The 23,453-nt window shown below is 41.4% G+C and overlaps 1 protein-coding gene and 1 long non-coding RNA gene across 10 annotated transcripts in view; both read right to left on the bottom strand.

Moving 5' to 3' along the window:
• Window positions 1-1,203, bottom strand: part of LOC116157806 (uncharacterized) — a 37,175-nt gene extending 35,972 nt beyond the window's left edge. For both annotated transcript variants that reach the window (XR_010384571.1, XR_004142032.2), the window contains exon 1: window positions 994-1,203. This is a non-coding gene — a long non-coding RNA (uncharacterized LOC116157806). The remainder of the gene's footprint in view (window positions 1-993) is intronic.
• A 17,106-nt stretch (window positions 1,204-18,309) lies between these two features.
• LOC105085702 (ABC-type organic anion transporter ABCA8) overlaps window positions 18,310-23,453 on the bottom strand; it is a 68,618-nt gene continuing 63,474 nt past the window's right edge. For 7 of the 8 annotated variants that reach the window (XM_064495620.1, XM_031468957.2, XM_064495617.1 and 4 more), the window contains 5 exons: window positions 22,734-22,853; window positions 22,397-22,537; window positions 20,837-20,916; window positions 19,363-19,418; window positions 18,310-19,232 (listed from right to left, as the gene is read on the bottom strand). In XM_064495620.1, the coding sequence (XP_064351690.1) occupies window positions 19,134-19,232; window positions 19,363-19,418; window positions 20,837-20,916; window positions 22,397-22,537; window positions 22,734-22,853 (496 nt within the window). In that variant the 3' untranslated portion in view covers window positions 18,310-19,133. Of the gene's footprint in view, window positions 19,233-19,362; window positions 19,419-19,586; window positions 20,276-20,836; window positions 20,917-22,396; window positions 22,538-22,733; window positions 22,854-23,453 lie in introns of those variants that run through there. The other variant, XM_064495619.1, reaches the window with a different exon arrangement.

The following is a 23,453-nucleotide window of genomic DNA, read 5'->3' as shown; positions in this document are numbered from 1 at the left end:
GGAATTGTACAGGATTTGAAATTAAACTGTATACAAGTGTGGCTCTGGCGCTTAGCTTCTGGCCATAGGGGAAAACTTCAGTGAAAACTTGTCAAGCCGAGCCTCAGTTGACTCATCGCTAAAGGAGAAATATCACTCTTGCTTATTAGATGATGTTGGTCATCAAGCAATATATGGACATTCAATAAAACGTAAGAGTTTTTACATGTGAGTTGATAGCAGCAGGGATTATTTCTTGAGACAAGAGAAACTAAAGAAAGTGTCCCATTGTGTGGCATTCCCTCACTCGCCGTAAGATTTTTGTCCCTTTCCAAATTCAAACACAGAGGCTGCCCTGCTCCTTGGTAAAGTTTTACCAGTTAGAGGGTTTCGTGAGCTTGATTCTGAGAACTGTGTTATTAACTTAGTAAAGCTTTTGCATCTTTTTAGCGTTCTTAGTATTCCCTCAATGTTTTAGGAGTGAAGGAAAAAATATCTTTTTAAGTAGAGACTTTAAATCTATTAATTTTATAAACGAAATGTTTTTTCACTTCAGTTGGGTTTCACGGAATCTCAGCTTCACAGTAAGTTCAGGAGAATGAGTAACAAAATGAGGAAAAGGAGGCAGCAAATAGCTCTCACAGATTGAGCACAGACTTTAGTGAAGTTCCAGATAGTTTACATACACATTAAAACATATTTTTAAAATTGTGAAAATACACGTAACATAAAATTTGCCGTCTTCACTATTTTTCAGTGTACAGTTGGGTGATATTAAGCTTATCCCACTGTTGTGTGACTAGCACTGCCTTCCATTCCCAGAACTCTTTTCATCTTGCAAAACTGAAACTCTGCACCCATCAAACGCTGGCCCCCCAGCCTTCCTCTTGCATCTTCAAGACCAGGGAATTTGTAACCCAGACAATCTGAGACTGGCTTCTTTTCAGCTTTGTGATCCTGAGTAAGACAGTCCCCCACCCTCGCCAAGCCTTGCTCAGTGAGTTTCCTGCTCACCTGCTGGGCGGCTCTGGGCCTCCCAGAACTGCAGCCGGAGCACCTGTGAATCCGCACGGAGCCTGGAGATGCGAACGCCCCACGGAGTGGTGTGCAGTGTTTGAAATGGACTAAACAAAGTCTAGAAGAACCTAAACTTCACTGTAGTCACAGCTCACTGAGTGTTCGGATTCCTACTGTGCAGATGGCTGACGTGGGTAGACTGATTGACTGATTTTTTTTCCAGAAGTGTAAATCAATGTTCAGAGATTAGTAATGTAACCAAGATCATACAACTACTAATTAGCCAGGATTAAAACCCAGGTTGGCTGAACATCAAACCCACGGCCTCAAGCTTCCTGAACCCTCACCAAACGCTGAGTAAGAACACAGTGGCTCTAGAAAACCCAGTTCTCCTCAACTTCCCCACGATTTTATCAAGAAGATAAATTACAGACACTAAGTGTCAATCAGAGAAGAGAGCATTATTTCATTCTTTTGTATGACTGAGTAATATTCCATTACACACACACACACACACACACACATATGTATATATATATATATGCACATATACACCATATCTTCTTTGTCCAATCACCTGTCAATGGACATTTAGGTAGCTTCCATGTCTTGTCTATTGTAAATAGTGCTTTTCAAATTAGAGTTTTCTCCAGATAGGCTATATGCCCAGGAGTGAGATTGCTATTTTTAGTTTTTTAAGGAACCTCCATACTATTGTCCATAGTGGCTGCACCAAGAAAAAATGGTAAGAAACAATTCAGGATTCCATTACATCACTGAGTACATTTCTTAGATGAATGAAGTCCCATTTTTGGTGGCACCATTCTGAAAACGTAAAAGGCAGTTCTGGTCCTAGAACAACCTTCTAGAGGTAAATAATATAATTGCGGCAACAGTATTGTCTCAAAATCCTCCCAAGATAGGTGCCACATACCCCCCTGTTTCCTCCATTCTTCCACCACAGCCACTTGGGAGACATGCTTTGACCTTTAAATAAAGGAGGTCTTTGAAAATCTCTCTTTGGCTTACTGAGCTCTGAAGTTCAAAGAGGATTATTCTGAATAAGAAAAGGGTAGTCAGAGGTAAAGTGTGATCTGGGGTGAGGACCTGAGGGATGAGGCGGGAAGCCAGGAAGCTGCCATGGTTGTGGCTGACTGAGAGTCAATCTTGTATAAAATTATTTTCAGTGCCCCTCCTGTTGAATCCTTTTTTTTTTTTTTTTTTGCATTCCTTCTTTTACTGACATGTTTTCACAATGTCCACTCTTCAAGAGAGCTATGATTGCCCTATCTGCTCAAGTATATTTTCCAACAGCATTTAAGATTTATCAATGTATGCTTGAGACACAGAACAAACAAGCCACATCCGGGAACTCTGTTGGTTTATAATTGAGCTGCACAAGCTTAAGGAGTCAATGAGATTTATTACTGAAAAAAATTTCTAATTGCCACGTTTGGAAGAACATTTAACTGTCAAAAGTAGGTGGGTGGCAGTAAGTTCAGAGGATGCTGATACCAGGAATGCTGATTGCATGCATTTTAGAACAAAGAGTAACAACAAATGATAAATGCTTTGCCTTAAGGGATGTGCCATCCTAAATTAGAAATAAATTCCAGAAAAGACTCAGGATTGTCTTAAAGCAAAAGGGCAGCTTTATTGTTTGCAGAGTTGTAAAGCTGGGGAAGGGAAAGGAGGGGGAGGGGATTTTTAAAAGCAAAACCAGTTAAAAGTCACAATTGGGAGACCTGCAAAGGGGATTGAATGACCCTTGCAGCCTGACCTCAGGTTTTTGATGATTGGCTGTCATTGGAGCTTCTCTTTGGCAGTTTTTCCAGGTGGGACCCTTAGCAGAATTAGCATAAGTCCTTATATTTGTGTGTTCGTGGTTCTTCTAAGAATTCAAGATTATGCGATGGAACAACTGGTCTGTTATGACCACCTTGTTCCATTTTCTATGTTCCTTCCTTGGGGTTCCTTCCTCTTACTTTACTTTTCCGTAAAGGATTTTATTTTATTTTATTTATTTTCATAGAGGCTTCAACAAGCCTTGGTCACATGACCTGAGGGTATCAACATGGACCTAACTGCATTACTTCCTTCAGCACCTTTCAATTTTATTCCTCCGTTCCTTGATAGAAGATTCTGATAAGCCATATTTTCTCATTCTCAAAACAAAACTTCCTTAAAGTTAATTTTGAAGCAAAATGGGACGATCATTTATTTTGTTCAACTGCCTGGTTTAATCGGAGTGACATAAAGTTGGATTTGCAGACTTTCAAATGGCCAAACTGGCTGGAGAGGTAAATTTACTCATCACTTCCATGTAGCACTGAGATGAAGAATATTAATGGGAGGGCCAGTCCTCTGATGTTTCAAGCCAATGTTAATTAGAGATTTTTCAATAGCTGCAGGAAGTCAACAACTTAATGAGAAACATCACAAATATTTAATCTGACCAGGGTGACCACAGCACTAAATTCCCATACCCAAAGACAGACCAACAACATGTTTTTTGATTCAAGTGTCCTGAATCAAAGCAGATGCTGACCTCTTCCTTATAAACAATTCAGAGATTTAAGGCTTAGTGCCAAGATGTGAGTACTTTTGGTTGCATATCAATTTAGTCAAGTGTTAGAGGTCAAGTAGTTCATTTATTTCTTGCATGATGGAGACAATATTGAACCCTAATTGATTTCTGAATCCAGTAAGATGGCCACAAAATTTTGTGCTCTTCCTTTTCTCCTTTTCTTAAGCAAATGCTTTGTCATACCCCAAAGCTCAAAAGTAATGGATTCACATTTTAACAGAGAATATTCATTGTGAATCAAGGGAGACGTAGGTATTTTCTGTGCAACAAAGTATCAGGTGGAGTTAGCTTAGAGATACAAAGGAGAAAGAATAAGTTAATAAGAATTAATTTGTAAGAATAAATTAATGAAAAAATTAACAAAATTGGAATTTACTATATTATAATAATTGATGTAACTATATTTTATGAAAGCTGATAGGTAACTTTTTAGACAAAAACTACAGATAAAACTTAAGAATGATCATACCTGGTAGTAAAATTATTTTATTTATTTGCTCCAAGTGCTTTGATGATTTTTTTTTAATCCTAGGCTATTAGTCCTCAAAAATATTTGCACAAGTAAAAAGTTACCTTTAGATTCAATAACCTTTAGATTCAAAAGAAATTCAAGTTTCTTTTCATTTAGATTGAGAATTATAAAACTAATACGACAACATGTAATAAGATACATACTGTCCTTCAATATCATGGCCAGTTATGGGAGAGAGATGGAGGCTGAGGGGGGAAGGCTCCCAGGAAGAACTGCCAGCCCCTTCTTCGCTTCACAACACACTAGGGACACATTAATTAGAGCATCTGTTATATTTTATTGGAGTCGTCTAATTTGTTTCTGTCTCTCCCATTCTGCTGAGTTTCTTGAGGGTAGATAGTGTATCTTATTCATCTTTATATCCCCAGAATTTACAATATGTTAGTGACTCAATAAAAACTAACTGAATAAATGAAGTGAGTGGTTGAAACATCAAGGAAGTAGACATAATGGTATATGTACATATAAGCATAAATAGAGAATGGAAAATTTTGTAGAATAAGAAACTCATAAAATTCCTTGATATATTATTTTATCTTTTAAAACTGTGTTGTGATTTTGCAAAAATAAGCATAGTTAATGTTTATGAATTGTATGAAGACTGAGACCACTTTGTGTGATGTGGTTTCCCAGATTTGTTAAGAACCTCCAGAAAGTTAAAGCTTTGTGTGGGACGTCAGTGTTTATCCCAGTGCCAGCAAAGGGCAGCCAATGATTGTTAATTCTGTGTCCTTCTGGGCCCACATTTTAAAATTTGGATATGGAAATAAAATTACTAAATATGTAATTAGGCTATTAAAATTGGTAAATATTTTCAGATAACTACGATTATTTGATAAAGTTATTAAAAATTAAGCTGCTGTTATTATAAGGGAAAAATCTTTAAATATTCATAATCATAATAAATGATAACACTCTTTCAGGGAGGGACCCAGAAAACTTTTTATGAGTTTTAGATACTAACTAAGTAATAGCTCTGGGTATTTTAATATATAATTTATATTTTACTAAAAATAAAGTTCTTCTATAAACCACACACTAATGCAGCCTGAGGCAAATCATTAAAACCTAAAGAAGTAGTCTAATGTCTGATCATGCCAGTGTGGTCACTTAATATTCCAGAATCCGAATTATTATAAAATAAATGAAGGGCTCAAACTCTTGATGAAGCTAATACAAAGGTTAATCTCAGAAATCAGTTCCCTTTTGATCAGAATCCTTGCTCCTTAGGAAAACCAGCTTTTAAATTATTCTTTGTCTAATTACATAGTGGGAATAGGGTCTATTTATTATTAACTCTAGACTGCTTTAATTCTATTTTTTTAATCTCATAATGACTTACTAACCAAAGTGACTCCATTTGATCAAAATACGGTGTCTGGAACAGTTTTCAAATCATTCCCATTGCTGCAGCTGACAGGAAATACCGCTCTCCTGGGTCTTCCTAGCTCATTTCTCTCCTGTCTCCGTGTCCCAAAGGACAGTATGTTTCAGTCTGTGCCCTCAGATTACTTGAGTCTGTCAGGCAAGAAGAATTCCAATAACGGGGAATTGATTCCCTGGGAATTCACACTTTTGAAGTAGAAGGCAGTGGCAGACACATGGCAGACAGTGTGGGCTGCTGGGGATGCTGAGCCAGAGGGGTTAGCAGGCAGAGGCTGGGAGCATGCCCAGGTCAGGATGTGATGTGTCGTGAGCTGCTTCGTCAGAGAAATCAAGGCTGGAACATTCCTGATGAACCGAATGATCTTTGATACCTCAGACCAGACTTAGCCAAAAAGAAAGAGAATCAGGCTGGGGAGAGAAGAATTAATCACACAGCTTAAGGACTTCCGTGGGGAAGAATTTATCACTAATGTAGCATAAACATCTCACTATTGTGGAGAACAGATGTGGCTTTGTTCACCAAATGACATGGGAAGCTCTCAGGAAGATATGTTCAGGACTAGTCTATTAGGAGCACGCTTTTGGTTCCAACACATCCTTCCACTGCAGTCTTGTTTTATGACCCACTGGTCTTTTTTCTCTGATGTTCTCCAGCCTTGTTGGATTCCCCAGCCACTGCTGGCCCCAGTGGAGGGTGCTGTGCGGGATCAACCTTTGCAAAAGATCATCTGCTATTTGGCCTTGGGTGCCCGTTACCCCTGGCATCTACCCCTGCTAAGTGTGGAGTTCCACATCGCTTCTGCTTTTTCTTACAGTCCTCTCTGATCTGCATTTTGGGGTACGTTTCCTTTTTCATTGTCTTGGTAGCTTGCTTTCTTTCTTTCTTTCTTTCTTTCTTTCTTTCTTTCTTTTTTCAGGAATTCTTCACAGTTTCTTGTCCACCAAGTCTCTCTCTCTTTCCCTCTGTCTCAATATTCATTATACATTTTCTTTTCTCATCTTTTTCACGGTCTCTTAGGATTTGAAGTGGGAGGGAAGGATGTATTTATCTAGAAACAGAAATCTTCCATTTAAGACTGAGATAGCAAATAGCAAAGAGGCCAAGTATCAGCCTCTTCCCACTCTCTGCTCCTCACTCACACAAGAATCACCACTTTCTGGTATATTTGAGAAAGAATGGCACATGGCTCTACATAAAGACACATACTGAACTGGTGAGAGTAGTCTGAGGTCCATTATCCTGTTTAAGCAACATCTGGTGCATGTGTGGGAGGAGTTCTCCAAGTCATCACAGGAGCGGATGGTGAAAACTGGATTTACTTGCAGCAAAGTCTCAAGAACAAGCAAAAAGATAAAATGCACTTTATTTTAATTGATTTATTAAAAGATAATTTACATAAGAGCCCAAGTGGGTTGTTTTCCTTTTCTGACTTGGAAAAGTCACAAAGTAAGTCTTACTCAGTCCTTCATGATGTGATGACCGAATTTCCCAGTTAATGAGTTTAAGGTAAATAGTACCGTGAAGATTGTCTTTTATCGGTCTTTACTATTAATCCAAAGCTTGTGAAATTTCAAATTCCCCTCTTGACTTTGAAAAGCTTTACTTGGCAAACTACCCAAATTGTACAATATCCCTTGTTGAAGAAAATGCTCTGTAGTTGGCTCAAAAATGTGTAGACCCTGAAAGTTTGGACTTAAGAAGATGGAAAATCCCCAGCATACAGCTTAAGGAGAAGGTTGGAATCCAATAAAATTTCTGGTGATTTGGGAGAGTCTGAACTCTGTTATCACCGTGTCATGGAAGGGTGGCTCGGGACCAGAACAGGGTGGTGATCAATCATGTCGACATATAGGAAATTATTTGAAAACTTTGGGATGCTTCAAAAGCAACCAGCAAAGTGGTTTACAACTACAGCAAAGCAGATATAACCAATTGTTGACTGAGCTCTTTTGGTCAGCGTGTTGGGGAACCATCCATTAACCTAAGGAGTTGACCATCCATATGATTTTGTAATTCTCGCCATCGTTTTATATATATATATATATATATATATATATATATATATATATATATATATATATATATATATATATATATTACAATGTTTAGTGAATTTATTTTGGTCCAGGATGTTCTATTTGGATACGGAAGAAAATCTCATGTTGTGTCCAAATATTTAAAATATTTAAATTTAAGATGGATAATAATTGATGAGTATCAAGTGGGAAGCCACATGAAAAAGACCAGCAGGACCCCCAGGCAGGGCCACTACTCTCCTGCCAGCACCATCCGGTTCCCTGGCCCAGTGGCATGACCTCATTTTTTGCCTCTGAAACGGCTTACTTCTAAGAAAGTGGAACTTACCCCTAAGATTCTATTGGTTCCCTGAGCTAACTCCTGATTGGCCCATTTGTAGTGCCTCATTTGCATGGAGCTCACTCCTGATTGGTCCATTTCTACCACTCCTGATTAGTCCATTTCTCTCACTCCTGATTGGTCCATTTCTACAAAGCTTGTTCCTAATTAGTCTCTTTTGTTATACCTTATTTGCATATGATGTTGCAAAATTTTGCAAAGTCTAGACTGGTAGCCTATAAAAGGCTGTGTAAACCTACAGAGCTTGGAGTGTTAACTTCTCTGGGCCTGCTGGTGTAATCAACCTGTTTTCCAACCCTCTGAGGGCTGCTTGGTCTCTCGCCCGGATCCAGGTTGCTGTCACAACTGAGCTGTAACACTGAGCTGTAATACACTTTGCTGCAACACAAGACGAGTATAGTCATTCTGGAGGAGTGACAAGGGAAAAAACCCGATCAAACAACAACAAAACTGCAACAAAGAATAGAACAAGAAAATCCTGCGATAAATCTGATTTTTCCCGTGTGGTATTAAGTGACCTTTCCCCTTTCACACTTCCACAGCTGCTGGGCTTCCGGATATTCTCACCTGTGAAGCTTTGTCTTTTAAGGGTACGTGTTCTTTCCGTGACGAGTCAGCCTTTTCCATCCTCTGAAGCCTTACCTGCTCAAACCAAGCCATTTTTCTAATCCTCATGCAACCTTTCTTAAACTTAGTACAACTCTTTCGAACACTAGATTGAGCAATTGATAAAAAAAAAAAATTAAGCCTTGGCGGATTATGGTAGCCAAATGGACCTGTCTTCCCTCTCAGCCCATCCAGTAGGACGCCCCAGCTTGAGTCTTTGAACCCAGAGTAAGTGAAGTAAAGATGAAGAGAGAGTAGGGACAGTCTTTAGCGGGTGGGCTGGGGACTCAGCAGTGACAGCACTGAGAATCCAGCGGCTGAGACCATCGCTGAGGGCAGCAACAGCCTTGCAGTAGTGGTGCCGGTACTGTGACTCTGATCCAGATTGTCTCTGAGGCGTGACAGCTGCATCTTCCTACTGCCTCGCTTCTTCTGGTGCCTGACTACTTTCTGAGACTAGGTCTTTATCTTTTCTAGCGTTTCTGTGAGTGCCCCAATATCTTTACAATAAAGCCTTTTACAACTGCCAGATTTGACCTCTGTTATTTCAACCAAGACTGTTACATTATCTTCAGGACAATTTCTTGAGGCTTTGGCTTTTTTTTTTTTTTTAATTTGCTTCTTATTTATTGAGAAGAATAGAGGTAATGGAGGATTGCATGGATAAGCCTATTAGAAGTCACCCTTCTGCTTAATATTATTCTTTCTAACAACCTTAAAACCCTTTAAAAGATTGTGAAATCCGTTTTTCCCTTTATTTTTTTTTTGCATATCTTTTTTAAAACATTTTTTATTGATTTATAATCATTTTACAATGTTGTGTCAAATTCCAGTGTCCAGCACAATTTTTCAGTCATTCATGGACATATACACACTCATTGTCACATTTTTTTCTCTGTGAGTTATCATAACATTTTGTGTATATTTCCCTGTGCTATACAGTGTAATCTTGTTTATCTATTCTACAATTTTGAAATCCCAGTCTATCCCTTCCCACCCTCCACCCCCCTGGTAACCACAAGTCTGTATTCTCTGTCTATGTGTCTATTTCTGTCCTGTATTTATGCTTTGTTTTTGTTTGTTTGTTTTTGTTTTTGTTTTTTAGATTCCACATATGAGCGATCTCATATGGTATTTTTCTTTCTCTTTCTGGCTTACTTCACTTAGAATGACATTCTCCAGGAGCATCCATGTTGCTGCAAATGGCATTATGCTGTTGGTTTTTATGGCTGAGTAGTATTCCATTGTATAAATATAGCACCTCTTCTTTATCCAGTCACCTGTTGATGGGCATTTAGGCTGTTTCCATGTCTTGGCTATTGTAAATAGTGCTGCTATGAACATTGGGGTGCAGGTGTCATCCTGAAGTGGGGTTCCTTCTGGATACAAGCCCAGGAGTGGGATTCCTGGGTCATATGGTAAGTCTATTCCTAGTCTTTTGAGGAATCTCCACACTGTTTTCCCTAGTGGCTGCACCAAACTGCATTCCCACCAGCAGTGTAGGAGGGTTCCCCTTTCTCCACAGCCTCTCCAGCATTTGTCATTTGTGGATTTTTGCTTGAGGCTTTGGCTTGAGTGGGACCCTTCTTGGGTTTATGGTGATGGCACAAAGACTTGGATGTGCTTTCTGTGGGTCATTATATAGATTAGTTGGAAGATGACAGAGAAAAAGGAAATCAAATGTGTCTGTGTGATTTGTTGTCTTAATCTGGGTCCCTTTTCCATGAACTGTGCTTCTGGGGTCCAAGGGCATTCAGGAAGGCAGACTCCTGCTGGTACCTGGCTCCAACCGAAGACTCTTCAGATTTCAACACTCCTGAGCCCTTTTCTTCCCGATGAGTGCATTTCCACATCAGACGCTGTTACAAATTCCTCTCTGTAGGGTGAGAAAGAACCAGGTTTTGCCTTGTTCTCTGTGTCTCTATTGAGTAATTTTTTTTTTTTTTATGATGCATGCCTCTCACTGCCCTGCCCGCAGGTCCTGTTTCTGAGGCCACCATGGTTTACAATAAATGACTCTGAGCCTTGTCCCCAAGTGCCCCAAAGCTACCTGAAAACCATGCTGTGCTGGAGCAGAGGGAGCAGGGGGGTCACACGATGGGGGGAAGAAGATGTGGAGACTCTAGCTGGCTTCTTAGGGATTTCCCAGCATCTTCACACCGTGGACATCAGACCACGATTTGGGCAGAGGTTATGCCCCCGACACCCAAGCCTGCAAGGTTTCCTCCTTCTGCTGCCTGAGCTGAGCGTGAGTTGAGGAGTATATTCCGGGTCCTAGAAAGTTCTCAAGTCTCCCTTGGTTTTCACGTTTTGGCCAGGCTAGCACGACATTTGCAGGTTTGTAGACAGTCATGCCCACGTGATTCATTTATTTTCTCCATCTTTCCATGGCTTGCTGACCTCTGGGATCTCTCCATTAAGTTTCAAGCTGTCCTGGGAAGGGATAAGTTGGGAGTTGGAGATTCGCAGATATAGCTAACATATAAAAAATAGATAAACCATAAGTTATACTGGATATATAGCACAGGGAACTATATTCAATATCTTGTGATTCAGTGACAGAGAATATAAAAGTGAATATACATATGTTCCTATATGACTGAAGCAGTCTGCTGCACACTAGAAATTGATGCAACATTGTAAACTGACTATACTTCAATAAAAATTAAAAAAAAAAGAATGACCTTGATGAAACAGTAAAAATTATTAATTTGTAGCTAATGAATAAGTTATTTATAATCAACTAAATATTTTAGAATAAAATTATGATTTATAAAATAACTACTTTTAATAGGTTATTAAAATTAAAAAAAGTTTCTAGCTGCCCTGAATTGAGTTCCCTGCTTCCAGCAGGAGACTTGTGAGTCTGCTGCCAGCTCTGTGCTGAGCTCACCACGTCCCTTCCCAGGTGATGCTGCCTGAGTGTGTGTGGGAGGGATGGGAACACTTCCAGGCAAGGATGCCGCCGACTCATCGCTGTTCCACCAGATACAGCAGCACTGTTTAAAGAGGAAAGTATTCACAATTTGTTGTCTTCTATTCATTATTTTTCAGTAGCTTTAAATGGTTTTTTTTTTCTGCAATTTTTTCCAGTTTTATACTTGTTTTCTGTGAAGGAGAATCATCTGATTGCTCCTGGGTTTATGAAACAAGACGTATGAATTTTTATGTGATTTCAAGCTCTCATATACCAGTGTTTATGCATTTTACAGAAAAAAATTGTTTTTCTTAATAGAATGCCACCATGATGGAGTTATTTTCTTAGCTACCTACAAGGACGATTGTTTATTTCCCTTTTGTTTTGTGGAATGTTCCAGGCTGAGGGGTACATCACTTTCTTTCCCAGAGGTCTTTTGCAGCTGCAGCATTTTAAAGCGTTCAAGGATTGTGAAATCTGGCTGGCCAGCGTGGGCTGGTGCCTTTGAGACCCTGCTGCAGCCATTTTTAATAATGAAAAATTACACCACTCCCTTTTAAAACCGTTTTCAGAAATGGTGTTTCACTTTACATGTGCCTATATTTGTATCCATTTTTTTCCCCTCTTCTCACTGTGTGACTTCTTGGTATTGTTGCGGTTTTAGTTTTTCTGTTCTTTTACTCATGTCCTAATAGTCTGGCTGTACTTTGTTTTTATTGTAAGCTGTCTCAGCCCCTTTAATCAAGATGAGATGGCATGGATAATAAATAATAATAAATGGGACTATTATATCCAATAATTTAATTATTTTCTTTAAAAAAAAATCCTTGTACGTTTAAGCTAAAAGTCACATTCATTATATGGGGGGGGGGAGCACTAAAATCTAATGAATAACCCACAGTGTGCCTTCTGTATCCGATTCTCACAGAAATCTCAGAAGGAATATGTGAGAAGGAACAAGTAAACCCCTGAAGGGGTTCAGAACGAGCCTCCCCAAAACGTGCCAGCTTGGCATGTGGATTATATTGAGCTGAAGGCAACTGAGACCCTGTGCCTCAAGAGAAACTCTACCCCTCCCTCAATTACCTAGAAGAATTTAAAGTGGGGGGGGGTCTTTCCAGAATGAGAATCGTTACCAGAGGTAAAACGTGCCTGAGTGGCCCATCTGTGTCGCAGGGCAATCATCTAACTGCCCAGCATCTGCTCTCCTTCCTCTTGTCCTGTGAGGTGCCCTCCGCCCCTTCGAAGCCCCAGGCCTCTTTCCCATTTCTTATCTCAGGATGGATGAGGAGTCACCTCACTTTTCCCTCTGTCTTTGAATCGCTTGTAGGACGTATGAAATTAGATCTTTTTTTCTCCTGTTAATCTGTCTCATGTCGATTTGATGATTAGACCAGATGAAAGAACCTTTGATGGATAGAGGAAAATTCTTTCTCCCCAACAGCACTATCCTTCTCATCCCAGAACTCATTTCCTCCTTCTCTGTGTTCTTGGCCGACATCTCTTTGCCCTGCTGGGATTTCCTAAAGGAGCCAAGCTCTTCAGCTTTCTGAAACACAGGGCATGTTTTATGCATAACGTCCCCATTTTTGAATAGGAGATGTGCAGCACAGAGTTTCACAAATCTGTGTTCACTTAGAAATAGCAATCTCCCTGTTTTTGTTTTTAAGCATCTCTGCTATTCAAAATCCCTTGTCAGAGAAAAGAAACAGTCATTTGTAAAGGAACTCAGACTTTATAACCAGCAGACACTGGACGTGACATCGCTTAGACAGCTGCAACTAAATGCCCGGTAGCTGTGGTTAGCATTTTGCAATTAGTCCAATAGAGTCTCATATTGAATGGCCACAGACCATGGCCATGACCGTCATATAACAGATGGTTCAGGTCAGTTCTGAAAATAAGTGTCTCTGGGAACTTTTTTGATCTCCCCTTCCTATCCTCCAACCCTCCAATGCTCTGGGCAGTTAGTAATTATCTTATCATTTTCTGGTCTTGGTCTTTTCCAAATTGGGAACTAAATTAGGTAGTCTCATGACACCCTGCCATTCCAGCTTCTCTTCGGCCTTCCCCTTGATGGTGTGGGCCAGTCCTCCTGCAGGATCTAAGTTCAAGGAAACCCACTGTGGAAGTCTTCTTTGCTTCAGACTTGACACTCACCACCAGGAAGAACCAACAGTCAATCACTCTGCTGCCATCTGGGTTGTATGCAGTTGTGTTTGCATTGCATTCATCACATGCTATTTTCATTCCAGATATGCTGGAACGATTATGGGGCTTTGGAACCATGCAGACTTGGGTTCAAATTCCAGCTATGCCAACTGTGTGATCGTAGGTGAGTTACTCAAACTCTGCAACTCAATGTCCTCAGCCGTAAAGTGATAGTAATCATCCTTCTAAGACTGTGACCTGAATGCTTGGTATATAGACAATGATTAATTAATATGAGTTCTCCTCCCACCCCTTCCTGATAGTGTTTCACTTATTTTGATATTTCTGTAGCTGTGTCAGTGTTTGGCACATCAGGAGTTCATAAGTATATAGCTACTGAAGAAATAAGTAAGACTTCTCTATGAGGGTACATTATATATCACGTATTTTTCATCTTGAAAAAAGCAAACCGCCCATCTCAAGTTTGATCTATTTTCCTAGTCATTGATATTTTTAAATTTTCCATTTGTAGTTCAATTATAGAGATTTCTTTGGATCGGAAGCTCACAGATTGTAACTAGAAGAAGCAGTCACTTTTGCTCAAATGTCCATAGCTCTTTGGCCAGTGTTCAGGTTATTTTCAGCCACATGCCTTATTCTGAAGCCAGAGAAATTTGTCTTCAATAATGTTTCCCTTAATCTTTCAGTTATTCTCCACTTCTTGGAGGACTTATTTGAGATTTATTGAACAATCTGCTGTGGACTGGGAACAGGGAATAAAAAGATAAATGAGACATGGCCCTTCCTTTCTGAAGGGTAGCAAAATATAGCACACCAAAGTATGTCTCATTGGCATAAAGATTATTTTGAACTTGGTTATTTTTAAGGAAGACACAGAAGCTCTGGAAAAGCTCTTGCCCTTTTGCAAGAAGAATTACATTTACAAGGGAAATCTCCACTTGTAAGGGTGTCTCCCTTTCTGTACCAGGAAGAGGAGGATGACTAAAACTCTACAAAATCTTATCAATGGAGAAGGCTTGGATCTAAGTCTGCATAACAACTGTACCCTTGTTTATGGTGGTTTTCCAGAAAACCTCCCAAAGCTGGCTCTCCCCTCACCCAATATCTTCTTTTGTCTTTAGCTGGAGATGGTATTTAAGGTGATGACTTGAGCTATTTTGAGAAGTTACTCAGTTTTCCTGGGTATCTTCTATGTAAATACATGTTATTAAACTTCTGTTTGGGTTTCTCCTTCTAATCTGTCTTTTTTTTATTACTACAGGGGGGTCTCAGCCAAGAATCTAGAGGGAAATTACTTTTCTTTCCCTACACCTAAAAACGTGATAGTCTAACAGAGAAAAAACTGTTAGTGACAGATGATTCCATGTCACGATAATAAGTACTAGAACAAAGAGAAGCAGAGATTATATTAGTTAGTTAACTAGTTCAGTAATTGTTTATTGGTCACCATTTTAGGACAAGCACTGTTTCAGTCCGGGGAAATCAATGATTAACAAGACAGATCAGACCCCTGCACTCATGAAGACTGCCTTTAATGGGGTGGGGGGGGGCAGTTCATCCACAAATAAGTAAGCTAGATAATGTCAGTAGAATAAAGCAGGGAAAATAGTGTGAGTAGCCAGGAGCTACTTTAGATTGGGTGGGCAGGGGGATATTTGTGAAGAGACGTTTGAGCTTAGACCTGAAGGACAATCAGGAGCCAAGCATGTGGATGTCTGGGGGAAGGAAGTAGTTGGTGGAGGGGAAAGCAGATGCAAAGGTCCTGTGGTAGGAGCAATCTTGGTGTATTTAAGAAACAGAAAGACAATCCATGTGGCTGGTGTCTCAGAGAGATGGGCAGAGGCCATCTCCTATAAGGATCTCTAAGCCTGAATAGGGAGTCTGAATTTTATTTCAGTGCAATGGTAGATTTTAAAAGGAATGATGGATAACATGGTAGGATTTGTGGCTGCTGCATGGAAAATGAAACACAGGCTCCAAGACTGGATGTAGGAGCAACAGAGTGAAGGCTAATGCAGAAATCTAGATGAGAGACAATGGCTGACTCAGATCCGGGTGACAGTGGTGGATGGAAAGAAGTGGACGGATTTGGAGGACAGTTTACAGGCAGAGTCAGTAGTACCACTGGACTGGCCGAGGGGAAGTGGGGAAGGGAGAAACCAAGCAGGCACCTAGGTTGGCAGCTAGGATGTTGTGATTTACTGAGATGAAGAAGGCCAAGAGAATAGTAAGCATTATATTTTGGACACATCTTGTTTGAGATGCCAATTAGACATTCAACTGGAGAAATTAAGCAAGTAGTTGGATACGTGTGTGGAGCTCAGGGGAAAGGCAGGGGCTGAAGATATTTGGAAGACTGGACCCCAACGTTTATTCCACCCTCTTTCCACATACCATCTAATATCGTAGAGGCTGGAAGTCTAAAATGGTAGAGTTTCCTCTCCTTTATTTTAGGACTGCCCCAACCAGACGAGGGAGTCAGATTTCAAATAACCAAGATAAAAAGAATCCCCAGCACTTCTTATGCTTTGTCCTCAGCAGTTCTCTGACTGGTGGCAGCAAACCAGCATCAGCCTCCTTAGAACCTGGGTACTGGCTACCTCTCAATTCCAGAACCGAGATACATCTCTTAGGCTCCCGAAGGCTAAGATCCCAGCTCTAGAATCTCTATTTAGTTAAGTCTCATGCATTTCTTTTTTCTCGGTTGAAAAGAGAAAGGAGAAGACGCAAATTTTAAATTACTAGAAAAAAGTAAGGAAATTCTGGAGTTTATAAAAAGAACGTTGACCACCCCCCCACCTTCACAATGTGGCTGTTTCCTCTGTCTTATGCATCTTAAAGACATTTCATATCTTCCCTGATCCTTTAAGCAGCTCTGGTTCTATGTAACATTATTTAGCCTCTCTGGGGTCTTGGAAGACTATGCATTTTTTTTTCAACTGTGGGAAAAGAGTCCTCCCCCAGTGTGTTAGTTCATCAATGTCTTGGAAAAGGGTTTGAAAGTGGCATAGGTCTAGAGAGGAGGTGAGAAAACAAACATGTGAAAAAGGATTCAAAAGCCTAGAAACCAAGAAACGAGGAGGAAGCATGGGACAGGGGGACAGAGCCGTATTTCCCTGACATTGAACATCTGGTTGAAAAACAAAGATGCTGGTCCAACAGCAAGGAGCATTGTTTCTACCATGCCAATCAATTTACTTGAATTGTATGTTTCCTTTGAATACAATTTTATTATGGTCTCTATACACCCCAAGGAAAGGCAAAATAAAAGGTGGTTAAAAGAATGGTATACAATATAAATGAGATGTGGAGAAAAACAAGAATGGATACAGTGAGATGGATCAAAAGGAGCAAAAAGAATTACCTTTGGCACAGCAATGTATTTCCCGTCTTCTGTGTCCTGTCAGTGTAACTGACTGTGACATGTCGGGGGTAAAATCTGCAGAGCTTGTCTGTGCTTTTAGTTCCAGGTTTTCTCTTTGGCCTCAGAAATGTCGACATTTGCCAGTTGATCATCAAACACACAGGCTTTGGGCGGTCCCAGGTCTGTGATGATGGATTTCCTTTGCAGGTACATCAGGTGAAGCCAACACTAGACTTTGGTCCCACATGAAGCCACCTGAAATGTTGGCCAGACTTTTCCTTGCAAAAGAACAGACACACAACTTAAGTTCAGGTTTGACACAGTTGTCAGTTTAATTTTTTCCAAGCATCTGGTAGTCTGTGATCTCAAGGCTGGTTCCAGCCATCGGGTGAGTAAAATGTCACTTGGGTGCTGAAACTCTGCTTGCCCAAGATAGCTCTCACATCCACCTGCCATATGGCTTCAAACAGAAACTGAGCTAGTTGTATCATTCCCTTAAGTTACAATGGGAGCTCTCCACTGAAATTAGTATTGTTTGCAGACATCTCAGCTGGCTTTTGAGAAAAGAGGTGGAAACAGGTGCGTTTTGATGTTATCAGTGAGCAGCGGGAAGACGGGAACAAGAAGGGAGCTGGCCAGACCCTGGGTGAGCGTCTTGGAGTCACTGGGCTCGGATAGCAGCCAGGCCACGGTTTGGTGCTGTTATGGCCTCTGTCATGGTTGTCGTGGTGACTCTCTGGAGTGGTACTGATAGCTCCCTTTTGCAGCTGAGGGAACACGTTCTTCACTGATACTAGAACCAAGGTTGAACTTAGATCAAGCTCTCAATGACTGCGCCACACAGCAGCACCTGCTGAAGGTAGGAACTGAATTGCATTTGCTGTTTTGTTCCCAGCACAAGGTGGATGAACAGACCTCGTGAGATCCGGGGCTCCGGAAGGGAGTCAGGGGAGGGGTGCTCTCCAGAGCAGAACTTTCTGGGCTGTTAAGAATTATCTGAGGCTCAGAGGGTCAGGGATTCCAAAAGAGAAGAAAGAATATGCAAAGAACTGGCAGGGAAAGCTCAGAGAATCATCTCCACGACTCAGAAACTATTGTTTAACTATATTTTACGTGTGGTAATCACACCCGATATTTTTAGAAGATTGTTCTAGGAAATGCTTCTGCTTGCCACCACTTTTTACTTCCTTGATTATGGCGTGGTGCTTTCTTTTTTTACATTTTGGTAGCACACTGATTAAGGCAGCAAACTAGCTCTCATATTAGAAATTATTTTCACTTAGGTATCAATGAATTTGAAATAGGAGGTAATAGGTTAATAGGCCAATGAGTCAAGAAAAAGACACACGAAATACATGAAATAGAAAACATATTTGAAAACTACACATATGAGATTTATTTTACATTTACCACCTCCTTGGTCACTGAACCTCTTATCACATTTATCAGTTTCTGAGATCAAGTGGCAAATATCCACAAAAAAATCAGTTATAATACAGGCATCTCTAAAGCCTAGATTTAAAAATACATGAATGGGACTCCATTGGTTTATATATAATAAAAAAAAGTACAATAAATTTCTAATAGCAAGTTTTTAGTTTCCAAACTATTGTTATATTATTGATCGTGTTACCAGTGGATAATATTATCAGATATATTGATCTCAGATATTATGACTGATGGTGTTTTAAAATTCTTAGCCATAAGAAAATACATTAAAATTTATTTCACAGAATGTAATACTTCTTGAGTTGGTCACTTAAATTCTTACTAAAATAATCAGCTTTATAAAAGCATCAAACTTCCAGAAGAGTAAGTACATGGACTTTTTAGTCTAGGTTAGAAAAAAATATTTTAAGGTTTTAATACAAGAAAAACCCCAAATTTGTTTATCATGCTCAGAAACTGAAACAGTTTTATAAAAGTAAACTTATTTATTCAACATTATACAGAAAAATGGCTTCAGGGTGATGGGCAGAGACACGGAGGCCGTGCCCGGGAGGCGGGCTCAGCCACGTGCCTGTGTCCTCGCTGTCACCGCGCCTGCGAGCACCTGCTCCTCCCCTCCTCCCGCCACAAGAACCACGTCAGTGTTTACAATAGTGTCTCTAAATATATGACACCGATGCTGTAAAAATAAGTAAGTGTCTAAAAAACAACCAAAGGCTTGAACGGGAACATAGGGTACTAGGGGTTTCAAGGCTCTTCCTGCGGAAGGAGCTTCCACTTCACGGAGGGGTGACGTTCCTCGTTTAAGTCATGCAGCTCCTGCTCCTTGGAGAGCTCCAGGAAAACCTGAAAGGGGGCCAGAAATAAAGAGACAAGGGTGGCACACTGCCCCCCGTGGCTCCACGTGAGGGCAGCGCATATGCACGCGTTACACACACATTCCACGGAGGCCGTAAAACCCCTAAAGCGGACGCACCTGCTCCAGGGTGGACTGCGAGAGGCTGTACTCCTCCAGATCGAAGCTCCGCTTCACTGCAGAAGGATGGACGTGCATTAGCGACTCATGTATCTTTACATCCAGGTGGTCTTACCAGTCAGCATACAATACAAATACATTTAAAAAAAATCTTAAATGAAAAGGCTAAGATAATTATCATTTATGGTTTAAGCACAGCTCTCAGTTAAAAATACACCAGTTGGCGGGGGTGGGGGGGGCGGTGAGGAGGGTGTAGCTCAGTGGTAGAGCACATGCTTAGCATGCACAAGGTCCTGGGTTCAATCTCCAGTGCCTCCGTTTAAAAAAATGTTATATTTCTAAAAAAAAAAAAAACAGCAATGCACTTACCTAGATTGGGGGGGGGGGGTGTCATGCCTGTATGTTGCACAGTTATTGAGGTGTATATTTAAGGGAGAAATGTTGCCAAGAAGGCTCCCTTACCCGCACATGAGCCAGGAAGGAGCCAAGAGGTGGAAGGAAGACACATTTTGAAAAGGGTCGTATCAGACACTTACAGAGGACGTTTGTGGTTTCCTAGGGAACCGATACCCTTACAGGCTTCGTGTCAGAAAGCATGGCAGCTTGCCCCCGATTGGGTTGAAAACCCTTCTCATTGACCAAAATAGACTAAGAAGTGTCATCAGAGCCCGGAGAGGTGCCCAGCTGACTGGAAATACATCACCAACTGGACCAGGCCAGTACTGGCCATGGTGCCAATCACAGGAGAGCTGAGTGACCACATGGCCCAGAATGCTGGGGTGCTCAGCTCTGAGATTGGAAAGAGGAGGCCTTGCGGACCATGGATGCTGTGCACAGGAGTAAGAAGAGTCTTCTGGAACCAGGAGATTCAAATCTCTTCCTCAGGGAGGGGACAAGCAAGCAGAGGTGATCTCTGTGCAGTGACAATGAAAAGAGCAGAGGGAGGGATTCAGGCTAGCACGGTTCAGAGCAGCAGAGCTAACGGACTCAGATGGCGAGGGAAGCGTGACCCTGGTGGCGACAGGTGCAGTGTGGTCAGCTTTAAAGTGCGACAGATGCAAGACCATCTTAATGACCAGAAAAGAGGTCAGTTTCTCACTATACAGCCTAAGGCAATAAAATAATATGCAAATCCACAAAAAATTTAATTTTAAATATATATATGCATCAATGCCACAAAAGGAGGTATTCTCCTTAAATGCACATATAACTCAGTTTTGACTTGGGTTGTATCATTTTATATATATACAAAAACACGTGGGAACACCCACAAAGCAAAGGTAAAAATCACTCCATTAACCCTCAGACACACACACAGGCTCCCCCTCCCCCCGATCTAAAATTCAGTTTGAGAGCTTAACTGTTACATTGAACACATCACATCACATCCCACTTTCTGTCGTGCTGATAAATTATTTTATGATTTGGAATGATCTGCTTTCCAGGATCTTATTTCAAAGCGTATAGCTCTTACCCTTCTCTAATTTGAAGAAAGCTTGGGCTAGAGGTCGTACATCTTCCACTGGCAACTTATAGGCCATCAGAGACGGGAACCTGGGAGGAGAGGACGGGAGAGTGAGGCTCATGCCCCTGTGGCGGGTGGAAACCAACAGCAGCCATCACTCTGGTGTGGGGGAATGAATGAATGAATGAATGAATGAATGAATGAGGGTGACTCCATAGTAATAAAAAAGAGGCAGATTACAAGGAGAGCTGGGAGACAGGAGAGTAAGACTCAGATCATTTAGGGTCCTTGTCTCTTTGGATGGAGACCAACAGGTCCAAGTGCAAATGAAATGTCGAAGTTTGCCAAAATCACCCTCCACCTACTTTTCTAAGTTGAACACTTGCTGCTTGACTTCATCTTCCATCCAGGCACTGCCATGACTCGGGAGGAAATCTAGGTCTACCCTCCAGAGAATTCATGCCTCCTCTCCCACCTCCCCCCGTCTTACGCACACTGCTTTCCTAACTTAGGATGGTATAACTGAGCCTCTGGTTAGGAGACTACAAATCTCCAGGAGTTCAGCACCAAATAATGTTCAGCAAAACAAATTTTAAAACATAATGTGTTTCTCAGAGAGATGTTTATCTTCCTGTCATTTGAAAATCAGGGAGATTTAGATTTAATTTCATAAGATACTACTTTGTGTATTTACGGGGCTACAGTTCTCATCCATCTCGTTCATTCCCTGCCCCTGTACCTTTATGAAATATTTAAAATATTTCTGTTCAGTTATGGGCTGCACATTGTGTCACAGCACTGCTTTGATATTTATACTCCACTGTAGAAATATATTTTTACACCTTGTCATTATGTCTTATTTCTCTTTACTGTTTTCTCCCCCAACTCCGAAATCACCTGTCTTCTGCAGTGAATTCTAGGTGTTAAAAATGACCCTACGTATGGATATGTATGGCTGAAACATTATGCTGTACCTCAGAAATTAACACGTTGTTGTAAACTGAACATACTTCAATTTAAAAAAAAACCCAAAGGTAGTCTTTGATTTTTACTGCATTGCTTTCACGAGAATTGTGCTATTACCAGACCTTATATAAAACTGGAAATGTTAATAGACTGGAAATAAAATAATCAGCTTTACATCTTACCTCTGCCACTTGTTAGCTCTCTCATGTGATCTAACCTGTCTATCAACCTCCTAGTCTTAAAAATAATCCATTCCATTTGTTAGGGTTCTTGTAAAAGCTAGCGTCTCGCAATGCTTTTTTGTGAAATTTCACTTTTCACTGGAATAACAGTGTCTACTTTGGAAAGTCTTGGTGTGGATTAAATGCGATGACACAAGACCAGGGCAGTGCCTGGCGCACAGTAGGACCACAACACAGGGTACATCAGCTTTCACATCAGCTCTGTCTTCTCTAGTCTACTTCCTGCAGCATATCCAACAGATCATTTCTTTCTTTTAGGTTTCCTTTCAGGCTAACGGTGGATTCAAATAACTACAGATCAATGAACTGACAGGGAAAAGGGGACATTTGGTGTCGGATCAAAACTGGCAACCACTGTTACCTTTCCTGCCGTGCAGCTTGGGGGAAAAGCCTTAGAATTTCACTATGGAGGGTCTCCTCTTGAGTGGGGGTCTTCACCTTCATCTCCAGCAGGTAGTCCTTGCCATATTTGTTCTTTAGGTGCTGGATGGAACCAATACACCTGGGGGTAAGAGGAGGAAGAAACAGACATAGACTGCCATGTTCGAGACTTTGCACTTGCTACTGGGGTCGTCTCAGGATCCCCCTGGTTAGACCCAGGTGCAGTAGCCCCAGCTGTTCACAGCGATCACTCTCTGTCCACAGACTCTTCCAGCTGTGCCCCTGGGGACCAAGCGTGGGCTGGGACGGGCACCCACCTCAGCCTTCCGGACACCATGATGGCCACGCGGTCACAGATGGCCTCAGCCTCTGCCATGTAATGGGTGGTCAGGAGGGCGCCCCTCTCTGTGTTTCTGAAGGTGGCCCGGATCGCCTGCCTAAATTGGCAAGAGAATATTTGCAGTCATGAAAGTCTTCTCATTAATCCAAAGCGGGCAGCATGACTGGGAATGTGCAGCAGAAGAAGAGTAAGCAGGGGAGGACTCCGAGAGGGCGAGTGGGATGGGGGCCGGCAAGCCAGGAGCGAGCAGGGAGCCGGGGGCACTGGAAGAGGCGCCTCTGCAGGAGGCAGTACTTGTGACAAGGGTGTGTCAGGAGAGGAAGGCTGAGCAGGGGGTAACTGGTGAAAAGGCTGTGATAAGGGGAACAGCGTGACACAGGATTCAACGACAGAGGTGTCGTAAGCTTGGGAAGAAAATAAAGGCACAAAAACATACAGGACAACACGCAGAATCCGCCCCCTGCACCGTCTTTACTACCGGACGAGAGTGACCGTTCTCAGGGGAAGCGCTGGACGCCGTGTGGCTGGTACAGGTGCACGGCAGCCAGAGGCCAGTCCAGCGGCTGTAACGCTCGCTCAGTGCACTCGGGCCCTGACAATGCTTATTTTCCCTTCGGTGGGAAGTGGGTGGGAAGCAGTACTGGGGAATGACCTTCCTTTCTGTTTGTGCGTGTGCTGAGTACTGGTTTTACTAATG

This window comes from Camelus dromedarius, chromosome 16 (assembly GCF_036321535.1).
Source record: "Camelus dromedarius isolate mCamDro1 chromosome 16, mCamDro1.pat, whole genome shotgun sequence".
NCBI lineage: Eukaryota > Metazoa > Chordata > Mammalia > Artiodactyla > Camelidae > Camelus > Camelus dromedarius.
Note: the sequence above shows the minus strand (reverse complement) of the source record. Positions and strands in the feature narration are given on the sequence as shown.